We start from the raw sequence: 20,432 nt of genomic DNA, 5'->3' as shown, positions 1-20,432 counted from the left end.
TCTTCGGACGAGAAAGCCTCTGATTTGGATTACAAAACTCGGCACCTTGGCATAATTTTAGAATGAGGCCGATGAGCTCGTGTTCAGCCGACTGATCGCCAATAGCAGTCTGCTACTCATGCCCGGGCAAGAACTATGGATTGGAATGAAGTCTGATTGGTCTCTGAACTAGACCATTTTTGATGCAATGGTTCACGGAACCAAAACTTTCTTAAATTCCCAGCGCTTTTGCAAACTTTCGGTGGTATCCGTTTCGACTTCGCTTGATAGATATTACACCGCCTTTTAACCGTATCTCGGTTTGGCGTCTAATCTGACTGTTGATCGGCGCTCCTGGCAAGGTCTCCGTATTTCTTTATCGTCTTTCCAAGGGACGTGTTGAACATGGTGGGATGCCGTGAATGGAAACTAGTTCAACTATAATTAATCAAGACTGCACGGACGTTACCCAAAGAATTACCCAAAGTAATTCAACGAATCAGGCTTTCTATCTCTCTTCTACGAAACCTGGAAACTCTAGAAAGTCTTCAACTTGCCTACTGTTAGATTCAATGCTGCCGATGCACGAATGAGTCCGCCTTTGAGACTCAAACATGGCAGCAATGACTTGGCGTCAGGGGCGTCTCGGCCTTTCTCTCAGAATACTATTTGCACTCGGAATTCTCGGAGGCGACGAGTGAATTTTCTGAGTCATGAGTTCCCAGTCCAAGCCTCGAGCAACGTCTACGCATGTCTGGGTAGGAACGGAAAGATGGCGTGAAGACAGAATATCTGCGGAACCATTTTTCTTTGAAGTGTACATAAAGGGTTCCCTCTCACCGATTTCATGACCAGATCTTCTCAACCCCTCAAAGCCTTTAACTCATTCACTACCACTCACATCTCTCCATCTCAAGTTCAACTCCAAATTGAGGCTCAACATTGTCAGCCTCGCTGCCGCGGCATGGTGAGCGTGCACGCCGCAACAGAGATAATAAGATATGCTGACCCATTCCAAGGATGCCACTTGCAGCATGCCAGTTTTCTTGCCACTGCCAGATCGCCAACAACGGCAATGCCGTCATCGCTGCTATTCGACTTTGCGATCAGGTCGGCGGAACAATCTGCTACAATTCTGCTGGCAATTACAATGTTGTAAGTATCATCCTGCCAATGTGCCAACTTTGTCACCTTGGCTTTGCATACATGAATGCGTCAGTGCTGAGATATGTCTTTGAACAGTGCAAGACTAGTACGGCATGGACCGACGAGCAGTGCAAGAACACATTCCAGGGTATTGACCAGCCCAATGAGAGATTCAGGGCTGTTTGCACTGCGTAAAACGGCGGAGGGTGCCCTGCGTAGTTGATCGTGCTGCGTGATAGTTGGTCTACGGACTCAAAACCGACGACTTGTCACTAGGCTGTTGCGTTAAAGCAAGAAATCTCAACTGAGGAATAAATTTTTGTGCTTAGAAGGCTCGATTACATGCTCGGCCCGTTGCTCTCATCCTGGATTATGCATGTATGGCGCTTGCAGATCGAAATGATGCCACAGAACAAGTTGAACCTTCCGATAGATGAATCACATATAATTCAGACGATGTTTATGAATAGTGTGATAAAGTCATGTAGCTATTCCAATAATACCATTGCTTCAGCATTCAACAACTCTAGTGTTCTCCCCAAACCTTGTCCCATGTTCTCAGGATCACATTCTTCTTCATCAGTTCTTCATTACGATGCTCCCCCTGCAGATCTTCTTCCCAGAGGCGACACTCATCATCAACCGCTTGCTTTCGTCCGTTCGCATAAATGTCAACGGATACGGTATCAACAAAGCTTGTGCGCTTGTATATCTTCCAAAACACAAACATGCCAACAAACCAGCCGAGACCGAAATAACTTGTGATGAACCCTTTCGTAGACCACGGAGAAAATATGTCGAATCCAATGAACAATGAGATAGTTGACCCCAGTACCATGCACAGATAGGGAGTCCAGGAAGCACCAGGTGCAATGTAGGGGAAGATAACTGTTCCCGTCTCCGTGACAGATCCGGCGCTGTCATCTCTGTCAAGCAGTGAGGCCAGCCAGCTCTTCTTGCGTGTACTGAGTTGGCGAATTCCCTGGGCTTTCAAAGCGCGGCGCCAACCAACAAAGACCCAGGACATGCAGGTGAAATTGACGACCAGCGAGACGGTTGTCAACTCCAAGAACCAAGAGAATACCTCACTTGCTTCGTTCGACGCAACCAAAAATGACAGATGAGAGATGAGAGTGACTGCTGTCACACAGACCCATGGGACCCCGCTCTTGGTGCATCTCAGAAAGATCTTGGGTGCTTGTCCATCTTGAGCAAGAGAATAGAGGGTGCGGCTGGATGAGTAGAGAAAAGCGTTTCCGCAGGACCAACCTGAAAGTAAGATGAGAAAGTTGATGAGTCCTGGCAGAAACCCCGAGATGCCATGGCTGAGGAGTCCCAAAACCCATGGCGACGCAGCGGCTCCAGCATCGCCGGAATCGATCGCGCCCAGAAGGCGTTCATCGCGCGAATTGCATATTATGCCAACCGCGAGGATACCAAAAATGTAGAAAAACAGGATACGATTGATGATCATCTTGGAGACTCGTGGGATGGTCTTTCGTGGGTTCTGAATTTCTCCAGCTGCGAGAGATATAGTATCTGGTCCACCAATTGTGAAAGCAGCGTAGCGTACTGATATGCAGACGCTGAGGAAAACACCAGTGGCTCCATCTGCATAGTAAGAGTGCACGAAGTTTCCATTGGACCAGTTTCGAAAGCCGTAGGCATCGTAGTTCGGATTCCCGCCCACCATAGTAATGAATGTCGCCATCATAAGGCCGAGAAGCAGGAGGACCTTAGTCGAGCCCATGACAAACTCACTTTCGCCGAACCATCTGTTAGGCTAATTAGAAAATAGAGTTTCTCGTGTCAGAATTTCACCAGCCTTCACTTACTTGACAGCTGCCATGTTGAGGGAGTAGCATACTGCCAGAACCATGGCAATCCACACTGCTGGGTTGACGTCGACGTTCCAATAACCCATGACCGTGGCGACCGCTGAATATTCCGTGCAAACAAGCATAGCGCCAGCGAAGAAATAGGTCCATCCCATGGCGAAGCCGAGTGCGGGATCCACGAAACGAGCAGCAAGCTCGTAGATTGAGCCTCTGATCGGCAGCCAAGCCACCATCTCAGCAACGTTCAGGGTGGTGGGCCATATGAACCCCACGCCGTAGATGATGTACCCGATGATGAGAGGCAGAGGTCCCGCCTTGGACAGGACGCCGCCCACGCCCACGAAGAGGCCGACGCCAATGCCGCCGGCAATTGTCATGAGCTGAACATGGCGTGGAGAAAGACCCCGTTGTGTTTGAGGAATCGTGGCCTCGGATGCGTCGCCCAAGCGGGCAGATGAGCTGTCATCTGCGATGGTATCTTTCACTGCCGGTTCTGACATTGCGGCTGATGGATTTGGCGAGGAGGCCCACCAGCATATGTTTAAAAAATGAAACGGCCGAAATGTAATGAAGTCGGGTGCTTGAGAAGAAATTTCAATTGCACGCAATGTAACTCTGAGATTCTAAGTAAACCTTGCTGCGATGGCGACAAAGATCAACTTATGAGAGAATCAGGCCCTTGAAGAAGTACCGGTCGTTTCCACAATCAGAATCTGTGATGCCGTTCATCGGATGAGCTTTCCTATCTCAATTGGTGACCCATAACAGCACCAACCGAGCTATGCATAACAGCTGGGATAACATATCAACTGGTATCATCATGGCAATTTTATCTAGCGTGGCTTCGCTGGATTGCGATAACACAGTACCAAAACTTAGGGGTCCCTTGGCATCTGGAGTGGAGACATCTTGGAAGTTGACCAGTTGGACGTTGGATGCTGACGACCCCTGAAGATTAGATCGTATTCGACTTCCTAGTTGGGACAGCCGATAAACCACGGCTCAGATCGTATTCGTCCACCTCTTTTGGAAAGTGACATCACTTGGCACAAGCTCGGAGTATGAATGGCGGTGGCTTTGAGAGTGTTGAGTCTGCCATGATTGCAAGAACAAGTGACGGTAGTTGAATTGGGTTGGACAGTTTACTAAGGCGGGGAAATGGGACATGCAAGTTGAAAGATAAGCTAGGGTGGTGCTTAAGGTCGTTAAGAGTAACAAAAAGATGCGCCGGCAATACATTCTATAGAACTTACATTGCTACCTGCTTGACTTTGAACAAAATCTTGTTTCCTTATTTCCTGTGTCGAAAGTCGCCGCTAGGTTAGTCAAAAACATCTATGGTGCGAGAGTCGAAGGATCGGCTCTTGGCTGTCGCGAAGGGCTTTCAACTACTGGGCTCAGTGCCGGAAGACTTCATTGAGAGACTGAGAGTGTGCCTTCATGCTGACCCTTTACTTCCTAGACCTAACCCATCGATCTAGCTCTGGCAAGAACCCCTTCATCCCACCTTAGCAACCATTCGGTCCCCCAATCTCCCTCGCTACACCGACTTTGTTGGCATAGGCTCGGAGATAGCTGGACGCCGTGTCACAAAGAGCCTATTTGAGAATATAAAACTAGGCTCCAGCGATAGTCTAAGCGGAGTTGTCGTTCTAGAGGCCCACAATCTTTGCAGCGGTGCCATGGGAGCTCGTCAGTCCCGTCGGTCACACATTCACGAGTCTGATAGAACGCTTTGGCAAACAACTGCGATAGAATAGCTTGATTTAGTCTAATGAAAATTAAAGGCGTGATTAATATGAGAAAGGATCTGGGCCAGTATCCCAATCTCCTGTGTATCAAAACGAACACTTCAGCTATTGCTATTTCCGAGTCTCCCTCTCCTGATAAAGGGGCAGGCAACTCGACATATCAGTACGAAATAACTACCCCTTGAGATGTTACGCACGAAACAGATCATTCACTGCACCAACGCCAACGACTCGCGTGTTTTTCAGCCTCTTAGGGGGAAAATGTACCCGTACAGAGGCACAATGCCAGTCCAGAAAGCCAGCACCCATCTGGGGAACTTCGCAAACAGCTGCCTCGTGAAGCTTGCTTAATAACCCCACATGGGATTACAAAACAGGATTTTACGATGGCGGTCTGTACTACTTGTAACAGAACGGATTGACGGGAGACATTTGGGTGGGAGGGGAAGCTCAAGCATCTTCGGCACCGTCTGGTCTGATAACACGTTAGTTGCCGGTCAGGCTATGGAGGACCTGATGAGGTTTCTGACAAAGGATTTTCTCAAGGGGCGGTCCGAAGGAGAAGAACCCGAGATTCGGGGGATGTGGACCGGGCTTCAATGCCATACATCGGATGGGCTGCGCTCGATCGGAAACATCCCTGAATCGGCTTCAGTCATGAGGTTAGCAATGCTGAGCGGATTCGACGCACTTTTTATTCAGTCTGCTAGTTTGAAGATAAGTCTTCGAAGCACTTAATAGGTTAATAGTGCAAAGGCTTTGGTAAAGGTTTCCCGCGAGTGCTAATATGTAGCGCAAAGTTTGCCCTTCCGAGCAGTCCAATGATATGAAAGCGAGATTTATTATATCGTCTTCGTATATGCCAGTTCTTCGATCAGACCAGTCATCAGTCGTAGCCCTCAAGCTGGTCTTCACTTGACTTTTGAGGTGAAAGTTTGTCAGAGACTCTGGAAGTTGCCCCTGTGGAATAGGATTGGATGTGACACTGGTCTTACCTACCTATCCCAGTGGAATTGGCAGACTAACAAATTGGAGATTTAGCATGCCCTCATATGAGAGTGATTTAAATAATGACAAGTATCAAGTGTCCGAATGCCTGAACGATACCTCCATAATCCATCTCCTATCAAAGTATTGCGTTTTGATGACTGGTCAGTTTCGGCTGGGCATCAGCTTCGTGATGGGCTGGGATTCACAAATTCCAATTCACATGCTCCAACCGGGTGCTTCCATCCAATGGACGGCGAAGCTCACATCCAACCTTGGCTTCTGGTGGTCAGACGCAGTGATGCCCAACGCAGTGGGGCCCGCGGTCGCATATTGCTGGCCGACATCCCCTCGCTGGATTCCGCCCTCCCGAGATGGTCAGGAGAATCAATTCGCGCAATCACGTCTACGCTTCTTGCCTTTTTACGAATCTATCATTCTGAGCATAATTTGATCAAATGCAATCAAACGCAACCAGTGACTCAATCATGCCAGGGGCAACCTCAATCAATGGTCACAAGCGGGCGCTACTCATCGGCTGTCCCGTTGATGCGCTCAAGGCGCCGGCCAGAGATCTGGAGACTATGAAAGCGATCCTCGACGATTACGGGTTTTCCTGCAAGCTGGCGCAAAATGCCACTAGAGCTCAAATCATAAATCACCTAGAGCGCTTGATCGCTAACACCAACACGAGCGACGCTATTGTGGTCTACTTTTCTGGTCATGGCGGCCTGGTAGAGGAGTCAGGAGAGGTTAATGCGAGCCCAGCAGTGCAGTTCCTCATTCCTTATGACTTTTCAGAAACCACTGAAGATGATTTCAGGGGCATCACAGACGTAGAGCTCTCGCGATACCTACGTCGACTCACCGATAAGACCGAGAATGTCACACTCATATTGGACTGCTGCCATGCGGCCCGAATGGCCCGACTCAAGGCCACCGTCAAGAGAGTTGACCCGCAGGTCTATGGTGTAGTGTTCTCGCACGTTCGCAAGATGATACAAAATGGCATGCTTGACAGAGGCGGCCACCACGAAAGAAATCCGCGACTACTTACAATCGCTGCATCAGCGCGAACTGAGAGTGCCTACGAACAATCCTTCGGGAGCGAGCAGCGAAGTGTCCTTACCGAAGCACTCGAGCGTGTGCTACGTCGGCGGGGTACAGATGGCACCCTCCCTATGATTTGTTGGCGCAGTGTTATGCGTCTCGTTCGAGACCGTATCAAGGCTACCTGCCCCCAACAATTTCCGCAAATTGAGGGGGAGGATACGCGGTTCACATTTAGTCTTGAGCGAGCAAGTATCGACGGTGCACTTCCACTATCGTACGATCAACAGAAGCGTCTTCTTGTTTTGCAAGGAGGGGAACTTCATGGAGTCCAAGTCGAAGACACGTATGCCGTCTTGCCGGCTCGTGAAGAGCGGTTTGACTCAAGCCGCCAGATCGCCGAGGTCAATGTCGACCTCGTTGGGCCTTTGATGTCGCACGTCAGTCTCAAAGATCTAGGCCATCTCAATCGTGTCGAGAGCCATGCTGGATCTGGCATGAGAGCCTTCCCAAGGAAGAAGATTGGTAGATTACCGGTGGCAGTTCGGTGCCAAATAATCTCGGAGCGATTGAATCGCCACATCGACAGGTCTCCGTTCCTCTGCAGAGCTGGGAACAATGAGACGTCCCCATTCGCCACGATCACGAGTAGACATTCGCAAATCGAGCTCTGGAGCCAGGAGTCAGGCGAGGTATTTCTCTTGGGCTGCTGGTCGGTCGCAGAGAACGAGCAAGTCGACGCTCGGTGCGTCTCCGAGGTTATTGGCAGATTGGAGTCCATGGCACGGTCAAGACATCTTCTCTCGCTCGCTCGGCAGGTCGAGCCGAACCTCCTGTCACGACAAGTCAGTGTGGAGGTCGGCCGAGTCCGAAATGGCCAACCGGACACGAGCGGTCAAGAAAGGGGCCTCTCTGTCACAGAGGGGGAGAGGATATTTATCAAGCTTCGCAACACTGGCCGATCCATGGTGCTTGTATCGATTTTCGAAATTTGTGCCGGATCCGTTATGATGCTGACTGCGGCAACACCAAATGGCCGAGAGCTCCTCCCTGAAGAAGAGTACACCTTTGGTGAACTGGACATGATATTTGGAACCCTTCAAGGGTCCGAGGTTGATTGGCCCGAAAGTGCGCCCAAGGTTCAAGGCTCTAGACTTCTTGAGAACATTGTTGTTGTGGTAACGCCCAGCCGCCTGGACATGGATCTTCGATGTCTCGAGACAGGCCCTGGTGCGGCCAAGGGTGACAGGGGTACTCAAGAGCTTGATGAGCCAAGTCTTTCTGATTTCATCAGCGAGTTCGGGTCGGAATCTACCAGCAGAATCAGGCCCGAAACCCAGACATTCATCAAATTTGGAATGCGTCTGTTTTCCTTTGAGCTGAACCAATACTGAGCCAGCCGTCTTCCTGGCATGATAGATGAGACTAGTCGCGATGACCTTAATCTGGCGACGGTGCTCGCCATGCGCCTCTGTAGTGGAACCTTCGTTATTACCTAGGTAGACAATACGAATGCCCATAGCTAGGCTGTTAGTGGCAGTGCATAAAGTACATTGGCATTCGTTTTCCAGGTCGTAATCCTTCCCAATATGCCGCCGACCCGCACCTGAATTGTTTCGCTCGCCAATCCCTTTGCTTTACAAAATTTGATCCACTGTTGTGGCAACATGGAGGCCTGCAGATGCAGCGCGACGTGGCAAGATGTGCTCAGCCCACCAGTCTATCCACGAACCACGAACACTTGCCACTGTGTCTTGCTATTAGTGCGTATTTGATGCGGTGGATCAAAACTCAAGTGAAGGATTTTTCGTTTGCTCATTAAAGTCGCTCTGTTGAGTATCAGCAATCTTCCGCTTCATCTGATCACACTTCGTCCCAGTGTTTGATACTCTTGCAGCCTTCGACATGGAAATACTAAAAGCTTCACCGGTGCCCCAGGAAAACATCTTTCCCCACACAACGGATCTACCCGTCGACGGCTGCGATCTTCCCGGCCCCGAGAACCAAGTTTCACAAGAAGACGCCTGGTGGGGTGACATCCCGGTTTCCGCCCCAGGGGGCCCGGTCCCCAAGGTAAGAGACTACACCATCTTCTTCCAGCTTATGCGTCATGCGAACTGGCGAACCGCTGACAAGGCATCCAGGGGTCTTTCGGAGCCTTATTGAGGAAACTCAAAGGAGTGCCGGCTTGTGTGTGGGTTGTAAACCAACACGACGAGGAGATCACCGTCGTGGTGTCCAAGCATCGCCCTTGCCGGATGCTCACGGGGTTCGAGGTCAATCTATCAACAACCGGTGGAGGGATTGGCTTGAGCCAAACAGTACGTTGTTTAACCTCTGTCTCACCTTCTCTTGAGTATTAGTATTGACAATCGGGCAAATAGACATATGTAGGCCCTGCTACGAAGAAGACTCTCCAACCCGAATCGAAAACCAAGTCGGAATCGAGAGCTACATTTCCTCTGTGGACAAGCAAAGACGGCTTCGCTGTGGTCACCGTATTCATAGGCGCAGAAAAGAGACTACATATCGAGAATGATAGAATATTGGCTGGCGCTACGGCATATGTTGGACATGGGCCGGATTTAAGGATTGAGCCATATGGGCAGGCGTCAGATTAGAAAAAGGGTCATTTACACTTGCATTTAGGACACATAACTAGCAACTTCGGAATTGTTTTCAAGGACCAAAGTGAACGTAAGGAATCCACAATGGCCCCGTGACTTTAGGCCTCCTGATATCCCGTGCAAGATCATTCCCATTCAACCTAACAAGTGGCTCCCGTCCCACGTCCTCTTCGAGCTGAGTAGTCGTCTCTGCTTCCACATTTGAGCGATTTATTTGGGACTTGTTGCGCATTAGATATCTATGAGCCCAGTCATCTCGAAGATGCCGAATCGTGTGATGAAGACTTTGGCACACAGAATCGTCAGTCATGCCCCTTTCCCACAAACCCTCGTAAGTCAATTTTGCTGCATCCACACATAAGGCGTCGTCAACTTCCCACAATGTCCCAATTACATGTCGGAAGCCAGCAAGCTGGAAGGCGCCAGCCAGGTGAATGCTTTCGTCGACAGACCTATCATCACGGATCTGACTCGTTCCACACGCCGACAAGTAGGCCAGAAATGGAAAATTTTCTTTGAGATTTATCTCCAAAAGATTTCCAGCTGTTAGGGGCTGGTTCTTCCAGTCTTCCAGTAGCAAGCAACTCTGTAGAGGGTCGATGGAGTGCGTCTCGCCGTGTCCAGCAAAGTGGAACACCTTGCAACCACTATTCAATGCGGCAAGTACATCTTTGTGTTTTCCAGCCGCGTGGGTGTAGCCGATTCCTCTGGACTGGCAGCCCAGTTTCACAGTATCAATTTCGCTTGTGGCGTGCTCCAATGGTGGTAAGCCTAGCGTGGCCGGCATGGAAACGAGAACGAATTCTGAGCTAGAGTTGCCTTCGCTCTTCTCTTGCTCTGTGGCCGCAATGTGATGGGCTGAGTTGTAGTTCATTGACTTCCTAGCATGGAGAATGGCCTGAACGGATGTACTATAGGATGATATCACCCTGTCAAGCGCTGTTTGTCCTTGACGATCAATGTGATGACCGGCAGCGTGGAGAGGAAAGCCAACCAGCGGGCCGGTCGGAATCCACCAAACATGCGGCCAAGATTTTCCCGCGTGCGGCGTGCTCGCAAAGCCCAAGTACTGGAGAACAGGTCCAACAATGACATCCCATAACCAGGTAAGATCGGAAGGGTGCCTGACTTTACGAGCCCTTGACTCAATGGTTTCGTAGGTAACGCTAGTTAATGGTAAAGTTCGTACGCCACATTGTTCGACAATAATAGCATCGCACCTGAATCGACTAACGTTGACAACAACAACGGGGCCTCTAGAACCCGCTTGAAGCATCTGATTCTCAGACATGGTGTCAAGAAACCCTTCAAAACCGGGCTGTTGCTGGATTTTCGACAACAGATTTTCCATCCGAGCAGTGGCAAGGTGACGACTGTCTGCTGCAATGAGAGACTTGTCGGAACCAGCATGGCTCGTGTTAGATACATCCATAAGATTACGAAGCTGATTGAAAGCCTGTGCCATTTTGGGATGTGAGCGGTGCAGCTCCGATGTATCTGTTCGGATCTTCTGGAGGGAGCTGGCGATGATGCCTCGGCCAGTCTCAAGCAACTTGAGGGCCTCGGCCGGGCCTTGGCCAGCCTCTGTTGCAATTGCAGCAGCATCTGAAGCTAGCCCGACTGCTTGAGTAAGGAGATACTGTTTATCTGCCGGGCGCAATGATAGCGGTGCTGACACTGGAACCAGTGAAATGGTTTGTTTTGCTATGTCGTAAGCTTCCTGTTTGTCGTTCAAGACATCTGGAGTCGAAAGGAATTGGCGACCAGCATCGATGCGCAAGCTGATCGGGGCTTGCTTGTGACCCACAGTTAACGCGAAGTTTTTCCTTGCATTTTGTAAGTCATCTGGCTCCCCGACTTTGGAGTATCTGTCCCAAAGCAAGCGCCCAAGATTGAATGTAGCCGCAGCTCGGTCAGGATGATCACCGGGGCAGACATCAACCGCTTTTTTGGCAGCCCTAATACCCACCTCGAGGTCGTCCAAATGTAGCATCTCAAAATGTCGATATTTGAGACCGTAGAATTTTCCCTGGTTGTTCAGGTACTTGACCCGATCGGGGCGGCCTTCAGGCGTGACCTGCACAGCTTTGTTGATGTGACTGATTGCCATGTTGAGATCTTCGACCTGTCCGCGTTTCGGATGGGTTTCTCCGGAGTATCGATCGATCAGTCTGTTTCCAATGGTGCTCAAGATTGGTCCTTGATTGGGGTTATTTTGTGGAACCAGTGCTGCCAAAGCTTCTTGGGATACAATGATAGCTCTGTCAAGATCGACTATTCCCCTTTTGCGCTCATATCTATCACTCAGAGCATTTCCCAAGTTGTTTAAATAGTCTGCTCTGTCGGGATGGGTAGGAGGCACCGTTTTGACCGCCTCATCATGGAACTTGATAGCCTCTTCGAGATCATCTAGCGCCCCGGCATGAGAGTATCTGTCAGAAAGCCGGTTTCCAAGGTTGTTCAAATACTCCGCATGTCTAACAAAGTGGTCTTGCGTGCCCACTAGCGTGGCCTTCCTTGCGAATGCGATGGAGTCGTCCAAATGTGATAGTACATGAGAACGGGCATACTGGTCGCCCAGTAGACTTGCTAGCGCATTGAGACGAGTACCCTGAGCTGGGTGGCCTTCAGGCGTAGATTTAACGGCTTCTTTAGCAAGTCCAATAGCTTCTTTCAAGTCCTTTTCTTCTCCTGTTCGCTGATATCTATCGCCAAGTCGGATTGCTAGATTAAACAGCTGGTCGATGCGTTCCGGTGTCTTCGTGTCCGTAGAAGTAGCTTGTGTCGCCTTCCTTGCTAGCAGAATGGACTTGTCAAGATCTTCCATTTCGCCAGTCCTCAAGTATCTGTCTCTCAGACGGAGTCCCAAGTTGTTCATCCTGATTGATAGCCGAGGACCGTGTTGTGCAGTAACCTCCAAGGCCTCCTGGGCAAGTTGAGTAGACTCCGTCAAATCATCTTCGTCGCCAGTGTGAGTGAATCTGTCACCGATGCGATTGCTTAGATTGATGAGAAAATAACCGTGGTCTGGATGATCTGATGGTGCAACCTTCATGGTTTCTCTCGCATACTTGATGGCTTCGTCAAGATCCGCCTTCTGGCCATTTTCATAATATTGTCGTCCGAGGTTTAGGCTGAGGCCATTCAGGTAGTCTGGACGCATAGTATGTTTCTCGTGAGTTGCTTTGACAGCGTTTCGGCTCATCTGAATTGCTTCACGCAGGTCCGATGCGACTCGCTTCCCGATGACGGAGTAGTTCTCGCCTAGTCGGAGGCCCAAGTTATGGCAGCGTGCTGCCCAATGTGGGCTAGATTCCGAGGTCTTAGCAAGAGCTTCTCTTGTGAATTGAATACATCCGTGTAGATCATCGATAGTCCTGGTGTAGAAATATTTGTGGTCAAGATGATGACTAAGAGTATCCAGGAGTTCTGGACGCTGTTCGTGGTCTTGCGGTGTAATGTTGACAGCCTCCTTTGCCGCAAGAATAACAGTTTCCAGGTCAGATATCGCTCCACTGCGCGAGTACTTCTTATAAAGAAGGTCGTGAAGGACAATGATGCGGGAAATCCTGTCGTTGATGCGGATGTGTGGCCCCGCGAATGCATCTTGAGCTTCTCTGGCAAATCCAATGGCTTCGTCTAATCCACCTGCGTCCAGAGTCTGAGAGTAACGCTTTCCGAGTAAAGCTCCGAGATTGCTCAATACACTTAGTCGCTCTGGTACGTCTCGGGGAATGATCTCAAGGGCCTTCCTCGCCGCATGGATGGCCAACTCCAGGTCATCTAGCGAATTTGAGAACAGAAACTTCTCGCCAAAACGAAAGGTAAGGTTCCTCAGGAACGTAGCCTGGTCGAGACTGTCGTTTGAGGTTACCTCGAGACCCTTCATGGCGATATCAATTGCCTCGTTCAGGTACTCCCTTTTGAGAGTGCTTTTGTACCGGTCTTCTAGCAGGCTCCCAAGGAGGTCAAGACGGGTGGGAAACTCCAGGCTTCCGTGCGGAGTCAAAGACAGTACCTCTTGGGTTATTCGTGTTGCCTCATCTATGTCGTCATTCGAAGCTGTCAGCGAGTATCTAGCTCCGAGACGTACAGCTAGGTTAAACCGCCGATCAAGTCGGCTAGGATGGTCCGGAGGCACAGCTGCGGGAAATGCGTCAATGGCATCTTTGGCCAAGTTAATAGCCTCTTCCAAATATTGGGGCATGTCCTTGTAGATGTATGTAGAGTATAAAACGTGCCCAAGGTTGTTCAGCCTATTCGATCTCTCGCGGTGGTCGGCGGGTGTGGCTTCGACCGCCTCTCTGGCATAGCGGATCCCATGTTCCAAGTCTTTGGACTCGCCAGTATGTCGAAATCTTGCTGTAACTAGGAACGCAAGGTTACTTCGCCATCCAGCGCGTGTAGCTTCATTCTGTATGCCCGGGGAAGCTTCTATAGCCTGGTCCGCGGCCTGAATCGCTTCCTGTAAGTCCGACAACCGGCCCAAGCGCTTGTATCTTGTATGAATCCGATGTGAGAATTCACTAAGTCGGCTGGCCTTGTATTCGTCATCTTCCGGCGTTAAATCTGCAGCTTTCCGGGCAGCCTGGATGCTTTTGTCCAGATCCATGATTTCGTGAGTTTCGTGATACTTCTCCAGCCAGAGGGAGTGCAAAGTGGCGAGGAAGTCTGCCTGGTTCATGATCAGGCCCTTGTCCGCCGTGACCTTCACCACAGCCTCAGAGACCCCGATAGCTTCCTCAAGATATTGCATGGACTTGGTCTGGCTCCATGCCCAGTCGAGCAGACCTCCGAACTCTGCCAGAGTCCTCCATCGATCTTCGTCGTCTTCAGACACTCCCTCCAGCGCCTGTCTTGCGCGATCCACAACGTCGTCAATTCTCTCCATCGACAAGATACTTTTGGTTCCAGGAGCACTTGGCTCTGTGATACAAGACGAATTGGTCACGATTTAGCTTCAATAGTGCCAACAGAATTCAGGCGTGAGATATCGTGTGATGTGACACAGGAGCCTTGCGGCTCACTTCCATTGCTTATCCACCCCATATTTCCCTCAATTGCCCGCAGAGCCACTCGTCACCTTCTTTCCAACGGAAGCGCCAGCCAATCTCCATGCAATTCGCGGGAATGCATCGGAACAAGTGAGAAGGCTATGTACCCAATCACAATGCTTGAAATACCCCTGCATGTGCATCCTCAGAACCAGGCCTGATTTGTTTGACGGGCAAGCTTATTCTATCTGGTGCACTGGTACTGATGGAGATGTGACAGGCTGTAAGAAAGAGCTCCTAGGCTATCAGAGACAGTAAAGTGGACGATGGAGACGCGCATTAGGACGAAGATGGAGACGGCTGCCACAACGTGCACACAGCGATATCCACTGGCGGATCGTCTCAACTGTGGACACAATTGAGGGAATGTTTCCATAGGACTAATTCAAAATCAAATGTAAAGACATCTTTTTGGCGAAACAAAGATGACTTTTGTTGGATTACCAAAGTCCGCCTCCTACATCTCCAACTCCGCCTTCCCGGGGGGATAAATCTAGCGGAGCGCCGCTTGCATTTGTAATCGTCCTTCAGACTAACTGAATAGTCATTTTCCGCATAACGTTATGCGACTAATTTACAGAGCTAAGGCCACCATAGACTTCATGATCTAATAGGTTGACATTAACGACAGAATCTTTTCAGGTACTGATGAGGATAAAACCAGGCACACTGCACGACTTGCTTGACACAACAGCCCGCCCAACCGAGCTTACACCAGTCGTGTACTAACCACACTCTTCCTTCTTCTAAATTATTTCAAATCATGGAACCGACAATTCTTGTCGCTGGCGCCACTGGCAATACTGGCCGCGGTGTCGTCGAGACCTTGTCAGAAATTCTCAAGACCAACACCACCTTCTCCGGTCACAGAGTTCTTGCTCTCACTCGATCGTTTAGCGGAACTGTCGCGCAGAAGTTCACACAGCTGCCGAATGTCGAAGTACTTGAAAAGAACTGGGTGGACATCACCGCGGATTGGCTGCGCCAGCAAAACATTGTGAGGGCCTTCATTGCCGCCCACAACGAACCCACCCAATTCTCCGAAGAGTCAACCTTCCACGTCGCTGCTCTCAACGCCGGTGTGGAATACGTGGTACGAATCTCGACAACTGCTGCAAACGTACGGCCGGACTGCCCTGCGTACTACCCAAGAAGCCATTGGGCAATCGAATCCATGCTGAGCTCGCCGGAGTTTCAACGTCTTCGATGGACCTCGCTGCAACCCAACATCTTCTCGCCTCTCTACCTTTACCCCGCGGCGGAGCTGGTCAACTCATTCCGCAAGACGGGGAAGCAGCATACGCTGAAGTTGATAGCTTCTGAAGACGCTCCGGTCGGGATCATTGACCCCTTCGAAGTTGGGTGTCTGGCGGCTCACCTTCTAACTGCCGAGGATGTGAAGCCGCACGACAGGGCCAAATACATTCTGAACGGGCCTGAAGATGTCACCGGGCGTCAGATTATTGAGATGGTTGAGCAGTCACTTGGAACGAAGGTTGAGAATGTCCAGTTCAAGGACGTGTCCTTTGTGGAAGGCATGGCGGCTCAATCTCAATATTCAAAGAGCGTCGTTCAGTCGATCAAGTACGCTTTGGAGACGGCTTGGGAAGGAAAATGCAGCACGTCCACCACAAGCCGAGAAATATTCAACATCTTTACTCCGAAGGTTACGCCGGCCGAGTCTTTCAAGAGACTGCTGGGGGAGTAGGAGGATTTATTGCCGCTATGGCAACTTTGATGTCTCCTCAGTCTTCAAAAGAAGTTGAGTTTTACTCCTCTCCTTCTTGCAGGCTGTAAGATGATTAGTTTGCCTAAGCCGCAAGTAGGCTGTGCAGGAGAGTAGAGTAGCCGGAGAGACGTTAACCAGGAAGCAACGTAGAACCAACCTGCGATAGATAGTCGGGCTTGAAAGTTGTCGTGGTAGTATGTAGGACTTGTTTGTACCGGAAAATCAAAGGATCATTACTTGCATTGGCATTCACCCTTCTTGACTGGCCAAGTTCTCAACTAACGTTTCACCGCCTCCTCATTCTGACAGAGCTGGTGAGCTGTTGAAAGCAATTGTTGCAATAAAACGGTTGAATCTTAAGCTTTAGCCCCTGCATAATCAACTTTCTTTTTCTTCTTGATTAAGGGGTGTGACTTCCAACCACCTACTCATGAACCAACGACTGCTTGTTTTGCCAAGCTAGTCGTCTTGGCGGCCCCCAAAGCTGAAATGCAAAAGCCGTCATCTTCTCGGTTGATTTGGCCCGAGGCAGTGCAGGTCACGACCAAGGTCCCTTTGGCCAGCGACAAGCATTTGGCGGCATATCCGGGATACCACCGACCGGAGGGAGCGTCTGCCTTGGAGAATTTACGAAAGTCCAAATTCATGAATTACCCCTGAATCGATCGTTCGCTTAAATTCTGGAGATCGATATCATCACGTTCTTTGATCCCATTGTTTGCTGCGGGACACCCCTGCACATGCATCCTGCGGCGGATTCGCTTACCAGGAGTTTATCAACTTGTTTCTTGCTTCTTCCTTCTAGGCAGAGAAAGCTAGCAAAGATGCGTGTGGAGCCCACACCTTCAATCTGACCGAAGTTCGCACTTTCTGCCTCTCAACCGACGATTTAAGCGTTCTCGTGGCAATGATGAGACGCGCGTGATTGGCCAGCATACGGTGCCTTGCGAGAGTCGGTTACTATGGAGGGGCTGCGCCAGTCCCGAGTGGCGGCCAGCGGGCGTTCAATATCGGGATGGGAATATATAAGTTGAAACCTCGTCCTCATGCCAGTCATTCGATCTCATGGGACCAGTCCAGCTGCATTTTTCCATCCTTCCCCAAACTCGTCAGAAATGCGGTCTCTTTTCATTGCTACCTTCGCCACTTTGGCCGCTGCGCAAAGCACTCCGTGGCCTTCCTTCGGCAACTGGACTGAAGCCGCTGGTGGTTACGACTTCACTTTGTCTGGTCCCGCAAAGCTTGGCACCAAGGCCGAGTTCGAGCTGGACAGATGTCACTATGTCTGGAACCTACTCAACGAGCGCACAAACTGCGACGAAGGGGCCCCAAGTGATGCCACCGAATGCATGGACCAGCTCTTCCAGCGCAAGACCGAAATCGGCGACCAAGGATTCCTCGACATGTTCGAGAGGGAGATCATCGAAGCCAGGCAGTTCTGGTACGAGGTGAACGACAAGTCTGAGCTGGACAAGCCAGAGACCTGGAAGGCCGTCGAAGCGCGCGCAGTCGTGGCTTTGCCCAACGTCACTGCCTGGGCTTTCTCGGCGTGGTCGTCATCGCCCAGAGCCGACGCGGCCAACAACAGGGAGAATGCGGAGCACTACTTCAAGCACTCGGACTTCACCACGGGCAGCGGTGTCTCGCGCATTCTAGAGGGATGGGGCGGCACGATCACCAACTTTACGATTCCCAACTACAGCGCTGCGCTGTGTGCGGAGAGGGCCATGGTCCGGCCGCTGCCGGAATTTTTGATCAAGGCCTGCGGCGACAAGAACCTGGTTGACGGCAAGGATACAAACTTTGGCGTGCTCAACATCGCGGCGCGCGATGTTGACGGTGCGTCGTTTGGGCAGCCTGGAAAGAGGGGCATCGACATTTACGCATCCATTTGGTATGGCGGCGCTATCTCCGAGGAGCACCTCGAGGCGGAGCGGCAGCATGTGATCATTGAGATTGTCAACATGAGCTTGAAGGCGCAACAGGATATCGAGACTGGCACGTTCACGGTTCCTGCGCCTCCGACATCGTAAGATACTGGACTGCACGAGACTTGATGTTGGAGTCGGGAGATGTCGACCTTTCAGTTTGCGAGTCGAACATCAGCCGTTCATCCGCGGAATCCACTTCTGCATGTACATAGCTTTGACTAGACGGCCTTTTTGTGTAGATAGGTCTTTTACGAGTGTACATAATAGGATTGTTTGCTTCAAAAACACAATACCCTTGTGGGGTCGGGATTTTGCCGCGGCACTTGGCCTCGGAGATGAAATCCTGCAGGAACGCCATTTGTTCTTTTACGTTCTTGGAGTTGACAATTTGGCTTGGATGTTTGAGTATCAGTTCTCATTCGTCAAGATGCGAAGGCGAGATGTCCAAATAAGGAAAGTTACCGGGGCGGTCGGGGTGTCTGCCCTGGGGCACTTATTCTTGGCATTATAACTTGGGCGGAGCATCTGGGATATCCACGCAAGCTGACGGTGATCGATCATGTCATCATCCAGGCATCAGTGGAAGTTTTATATCATAGTCGATTTGAGGCTCTCATCACTGATCAGCACTAGCCCTGAAAGGCTCATCTGTCGACTCTGTAGGCATCCAACACAGCACGTCCACCTGCAAGATTCACGATACTTCAACCTAGCGAGGCCTGAGCACCAGCAAACGCAGTCTCTTTCTCTTGGGCTCTCATTTAACGGAGCTAAGATTCTTAAAAGCCTCGCGTTTTCTTGGACTTTAAGTCCACGCCAACTTGGAAATAAGTGTATGTGCGACGTTGCTATGGGCCGGGATTAAACCCCGCACTAGCCTTGACTCCGTGTAAGTGACGGCGCTGGCCGGAACTATGTCCGCACGCAGGCTTTCGGCTTTTGCGCGGAATTACAACCTGCCAAAACAGGATGGAATTGAAGTCAATTATCTCATTGATTTGACTGTCCAAGTCAAATAGTCAATCGAGTGAGAATTCAATTATCATCAAAACATCGCCGCTCCTTGAACGTGCATAACTTCGTTATCAGAATAATTCGTCTCGTTTGAGACTCCAGATCCAACGAAGCTCAATCAAGACGAAATTTCAAGCGATCCCGGCCTTTTCAGGAAATGTCGACCAAATACAATAAGCTCGCTGGGAAGCATGTTCTGGTTATCGGAGGCTCAACCGGCATCGGCTTCGGCGTCGCAGAGGCAGTTCTCGCGGCCGGCGCCAGCGTGACCGTCTCCTCTTCTTCGGCCAGCAAGCTCTCCACCGCCGTGGCAAGTCTCCAAGCTACGATTCAATCTCCCTCGTCCACCCAGACAATCCAGAGTTTCCCGGCAGACCTCTCAGGGCCTGATGCCGAAGAAAGGCTGGAAGCTGTATTCAAACAAGCAGGGCCTGTAAACCATGTCGTTTTCACGGCAGCCAACTCGCTCTCCCTGATGATGCTACAAGATCTTACTCCCGACAAGATCCTGGCCGCTTGCCAGATGCGCCTCGTCGCTCCTCTGATGGCTATCAAAGTCGCGGCGCGGTACCTTCCGAAGAGCAACGAGTCTTCGTTCATTATTACCAGCGGTAGCGCGGCTCACAAGTCTACACCCGGGTGGTCTGTAGTGTCGTATTTTACAGCGGGCTTACAGGGGATGGTGAAGCAGCTGGCAGTGGAGTTGAAGCCTTTGAGGATCAATGCTGTTGCCCCGGGCCATGTTGATACTGAGCTATGGGATCACATGAGTGCGGAGGAGAAGCAGGCAATGGTCAAAGGCGTTGAAGGAACGGTGCCGACGGGTCAATTTGGGAGAGTTGAGGATGTCGTTGAGGCATATCTCTGGTTGCTGAAGGATCGAAATGCGACTGGTACCGTTGCTGCTACTGATGGTGGCTCTATGGTTGTCTAGGATACCGATCTTTCGACGCTATGACACCACCGAAAGTCTAAACTAGTTACTGGCATGCAGTTTGTCGTACCAACAATGTTTCCTTCAGATTGACAAATTGACAAAGACAAAACTGAGGAATTGAAGTGTTGAATTCGCGACGCTCTGACTGGCGGCCCCAGATGTCAAAGTGGATCCAGAGACAGTTGCCAGCGCACGGCCCCTAAGCCACTGGGTAGAGTCGGACCCCGGAACAGAGATATTCCGTGATTGCTGGGTCACCCCCCGGTCAGCTACTTTTCGCATGGGAAAATCATCGCCAGCTGCAGCACGCATCGCATGTGAAGTCGACACTTCTCACAAAGAGCTCAATCTCTTTGTGCATGACCCCTGCAGCGCCGAAGGCAACACAG

The 20,432-nt window shown here is 50.6% G+C and overlaps 10 protein-coding genes across 10 annotated transcripts; 8 read left to right on the top strand and 2 right to left on the bottom strand.

Annotated features, from left to right (window-relative positions):
- Nucleotides 1-999: 999 nt before the first annotated feature.
- GCG54_00009077 (uncharacterized protein) lies at nt 1,000-1,320 on the top strand (the record flags this gene model as incomplete). The annotated part of the gene is made up of 2 exons (XM_045409027.1): nt 1,000-1,134; nt 1,222-1,320. 2 exons carry the CDS (start codon nt 1,000-1,002, stop codon nt 1,318-1,320), a joined length of 234 nt encoding a protein of 77 aa, XP_045256272.1.
- A 331-nt stretch (nt 1,321-1,651) lies between these two features.
- GCG54_00009076 (Proline-specific permease) lies at nt 1,652-3,463 on the bottom strand (the record flags this gene model as incomplete). Its single annotated transcript, XM_045409026.1, has 2 exons — nt 1,652-2,900; nt 2,961-3,463. The coding sequence occupies 2 exons, from the start codon at nt 3,461-3,463 to the stop codon at nt 1,652-1,654; spliced, it is 1,752 nt and encodes a 583-aa protein (XP_045256271.1).
- Nucleotides 3,464-4,300: 837 nt separating this feature from the next.
- GCG54_00009075 (uncharacterized protein) lies at nt 4,301-4,899 on the top strand (the record flags this gene model as incomplete). The annotated part of the gene is made up of 3 exons (XM_045409025.1): nt 4,301-4,393; nt 4,445-4,655; nt 4,751-4,899. 3 exons carry the CDS (start codon nt 4,301-4,303, stop codon nt 4,897-4,899), a joined length of 453 nt encoding a protein of 150 aa, XP_045256270.1.
- A 175-nt stretch (nt 4,900-5,074) lies between these two features.
- GCG54_00009074 (uncharacterized protein) lies at nt 5,075-5,500 on the top strand (the record flags this gene model as incomplete). The annotated part of the gene is made up of 2 exons (XM_045409024.1): nt 5,075-5,376; nt 5,464-5,500. 2 exons carry the CDS (start codon nt 5,075-5,077, stop codon nt 5,498-5,500), a joined length of 339 nt encoding a protein of 112 aa, XP_045256269.1.
- A 689-nt stretch (nt 5,501-6,189) lies between these two features.
- GCG54_00009073 (uncharacterized protein) lies at nt 6,190-8,145 on the top strand (the record flags this gene model as incomplete). Its single annotated transcript, XM_045409023.1, has 1 exon — nt 6,190-8,145. The coding sequence occupies one exon, from the start codon at nt 6,190-6,192 to the stop codon at nt 8,143-8,145; it is 1,956 nt and encodes a 651-aa protein (XP_045256268.1).
- Nucleotides 8,146-8,656: 511 nt separating this feature from the next.
- Nucleotides 8,657-9,372, top strand: GCG54_00009072 (uncharacterized protein; the record flags this gene model as incomplete). Its single annotated transcript, XM_045409022.1, has 3 exons — nt 8,657-8,824; nt 8,896-9,072; nt 9,136-9,372. The coding sequence occupies 3 exons, from the start codon at nt 8,657-8,659 to the stop codon at nt 9,370-9,372; spliced, it is 582 nt and encodes a 193-aa protein (XP_045256267.1).
- Nucleotides 9,373-9,714: 342 nt separating this feature from the next.
- Nucleotides 9,715-14,269, bottom strand: GCG54_00009071 (uncharacterized protein; the record flags this gene model as incomplete). The annotated part of the gene is made up of 3 exons (XM_045409021.1): nt 9,715-9,723; nt 9,773-10,544; nt 10,599-14,269. The coding sequence occupies 3 exons, from the start codon at nt 14,267-14,269 to the stop codon at nt 9,715-9,717; spliced, it is 4,452 nt and encodes a 1,483-aa protein (XP_045256266.1).
- Nucleotides 14,270-15,195: 926 nt separating this feature from the next.
- Nucleotides 15,196-16,140, top strand: GCG54_00009070 (uncharacterized protein; the record flags this gene model as incomplete). Its single annotated transcript, XM_045409020.1, has 1 exon — nt 15,196-16,140. The coding sequence occupies one exon, from the start codon at nt 15,196-15,198 to the stop codon at nt 16,138-16,140; it is 945 nt and encodes a 314-aa protein (XP_045256265.1).
- A 1,136-nt stretch (nt 16,141-17,276) lies between these two features.
- GCG54_00009069 (uncharacterized protein) lies at nt 17,277-18,194 on the top strand (the record flags this gene model as incomplete). The annotated part of the gene is made up of 1 exon (XM_045409019.1): nt 17,277-18,194. The coding sequence occupies one exon, from the start codon at nt 17,277-17,279 to the stop codon at nt 18,192-18,194; it is 918 nt and encodes a 305-aa protein (XP_045256264.1).
- A 1,069-nt stretch (nt 18,195-19,263) lies between these two features.
- GCG54_00009068 (Short-chain dehydrogenase/reductase fsr5) lies at nt 19,264-20,040 on the top strand (the record flags this gene model as incomplete). Its single annotated transcript, XM_045409018.1, has 1 exon — nt 19,264-20,040. The coding sequence occupies one exon, from the start codon at nt 19,264-19,266 to the stop codon at nt 20,038-20,040; it is 777 nt and encodes a 258-aa protein (XP_045256263.1).
- Nucleotides 20,041-20,432: the final 392 nt, after the last annotated feature.

This window comes from Colletotrichum gloeosporioides, assembly GCF_011800055.1.
Source record: "Colletotrichum gloeosporioides strain Lc1 chromosome Unknown consensus_117, whole genome shotgun sequence".
NCBI classification, from domain to species: domain Eukaryota; kingdom Fungi; phylum Ascomycota; class Sordariomycetes; order Glomerellales; family Glomerellaceae; genus Colletotrichum; species Colletotrichum gloeosporioides.
Note: the sequence above shows the minus strand (reverse complement) of the source record. Positions and strands in the feature narration are given on the sequence as shown.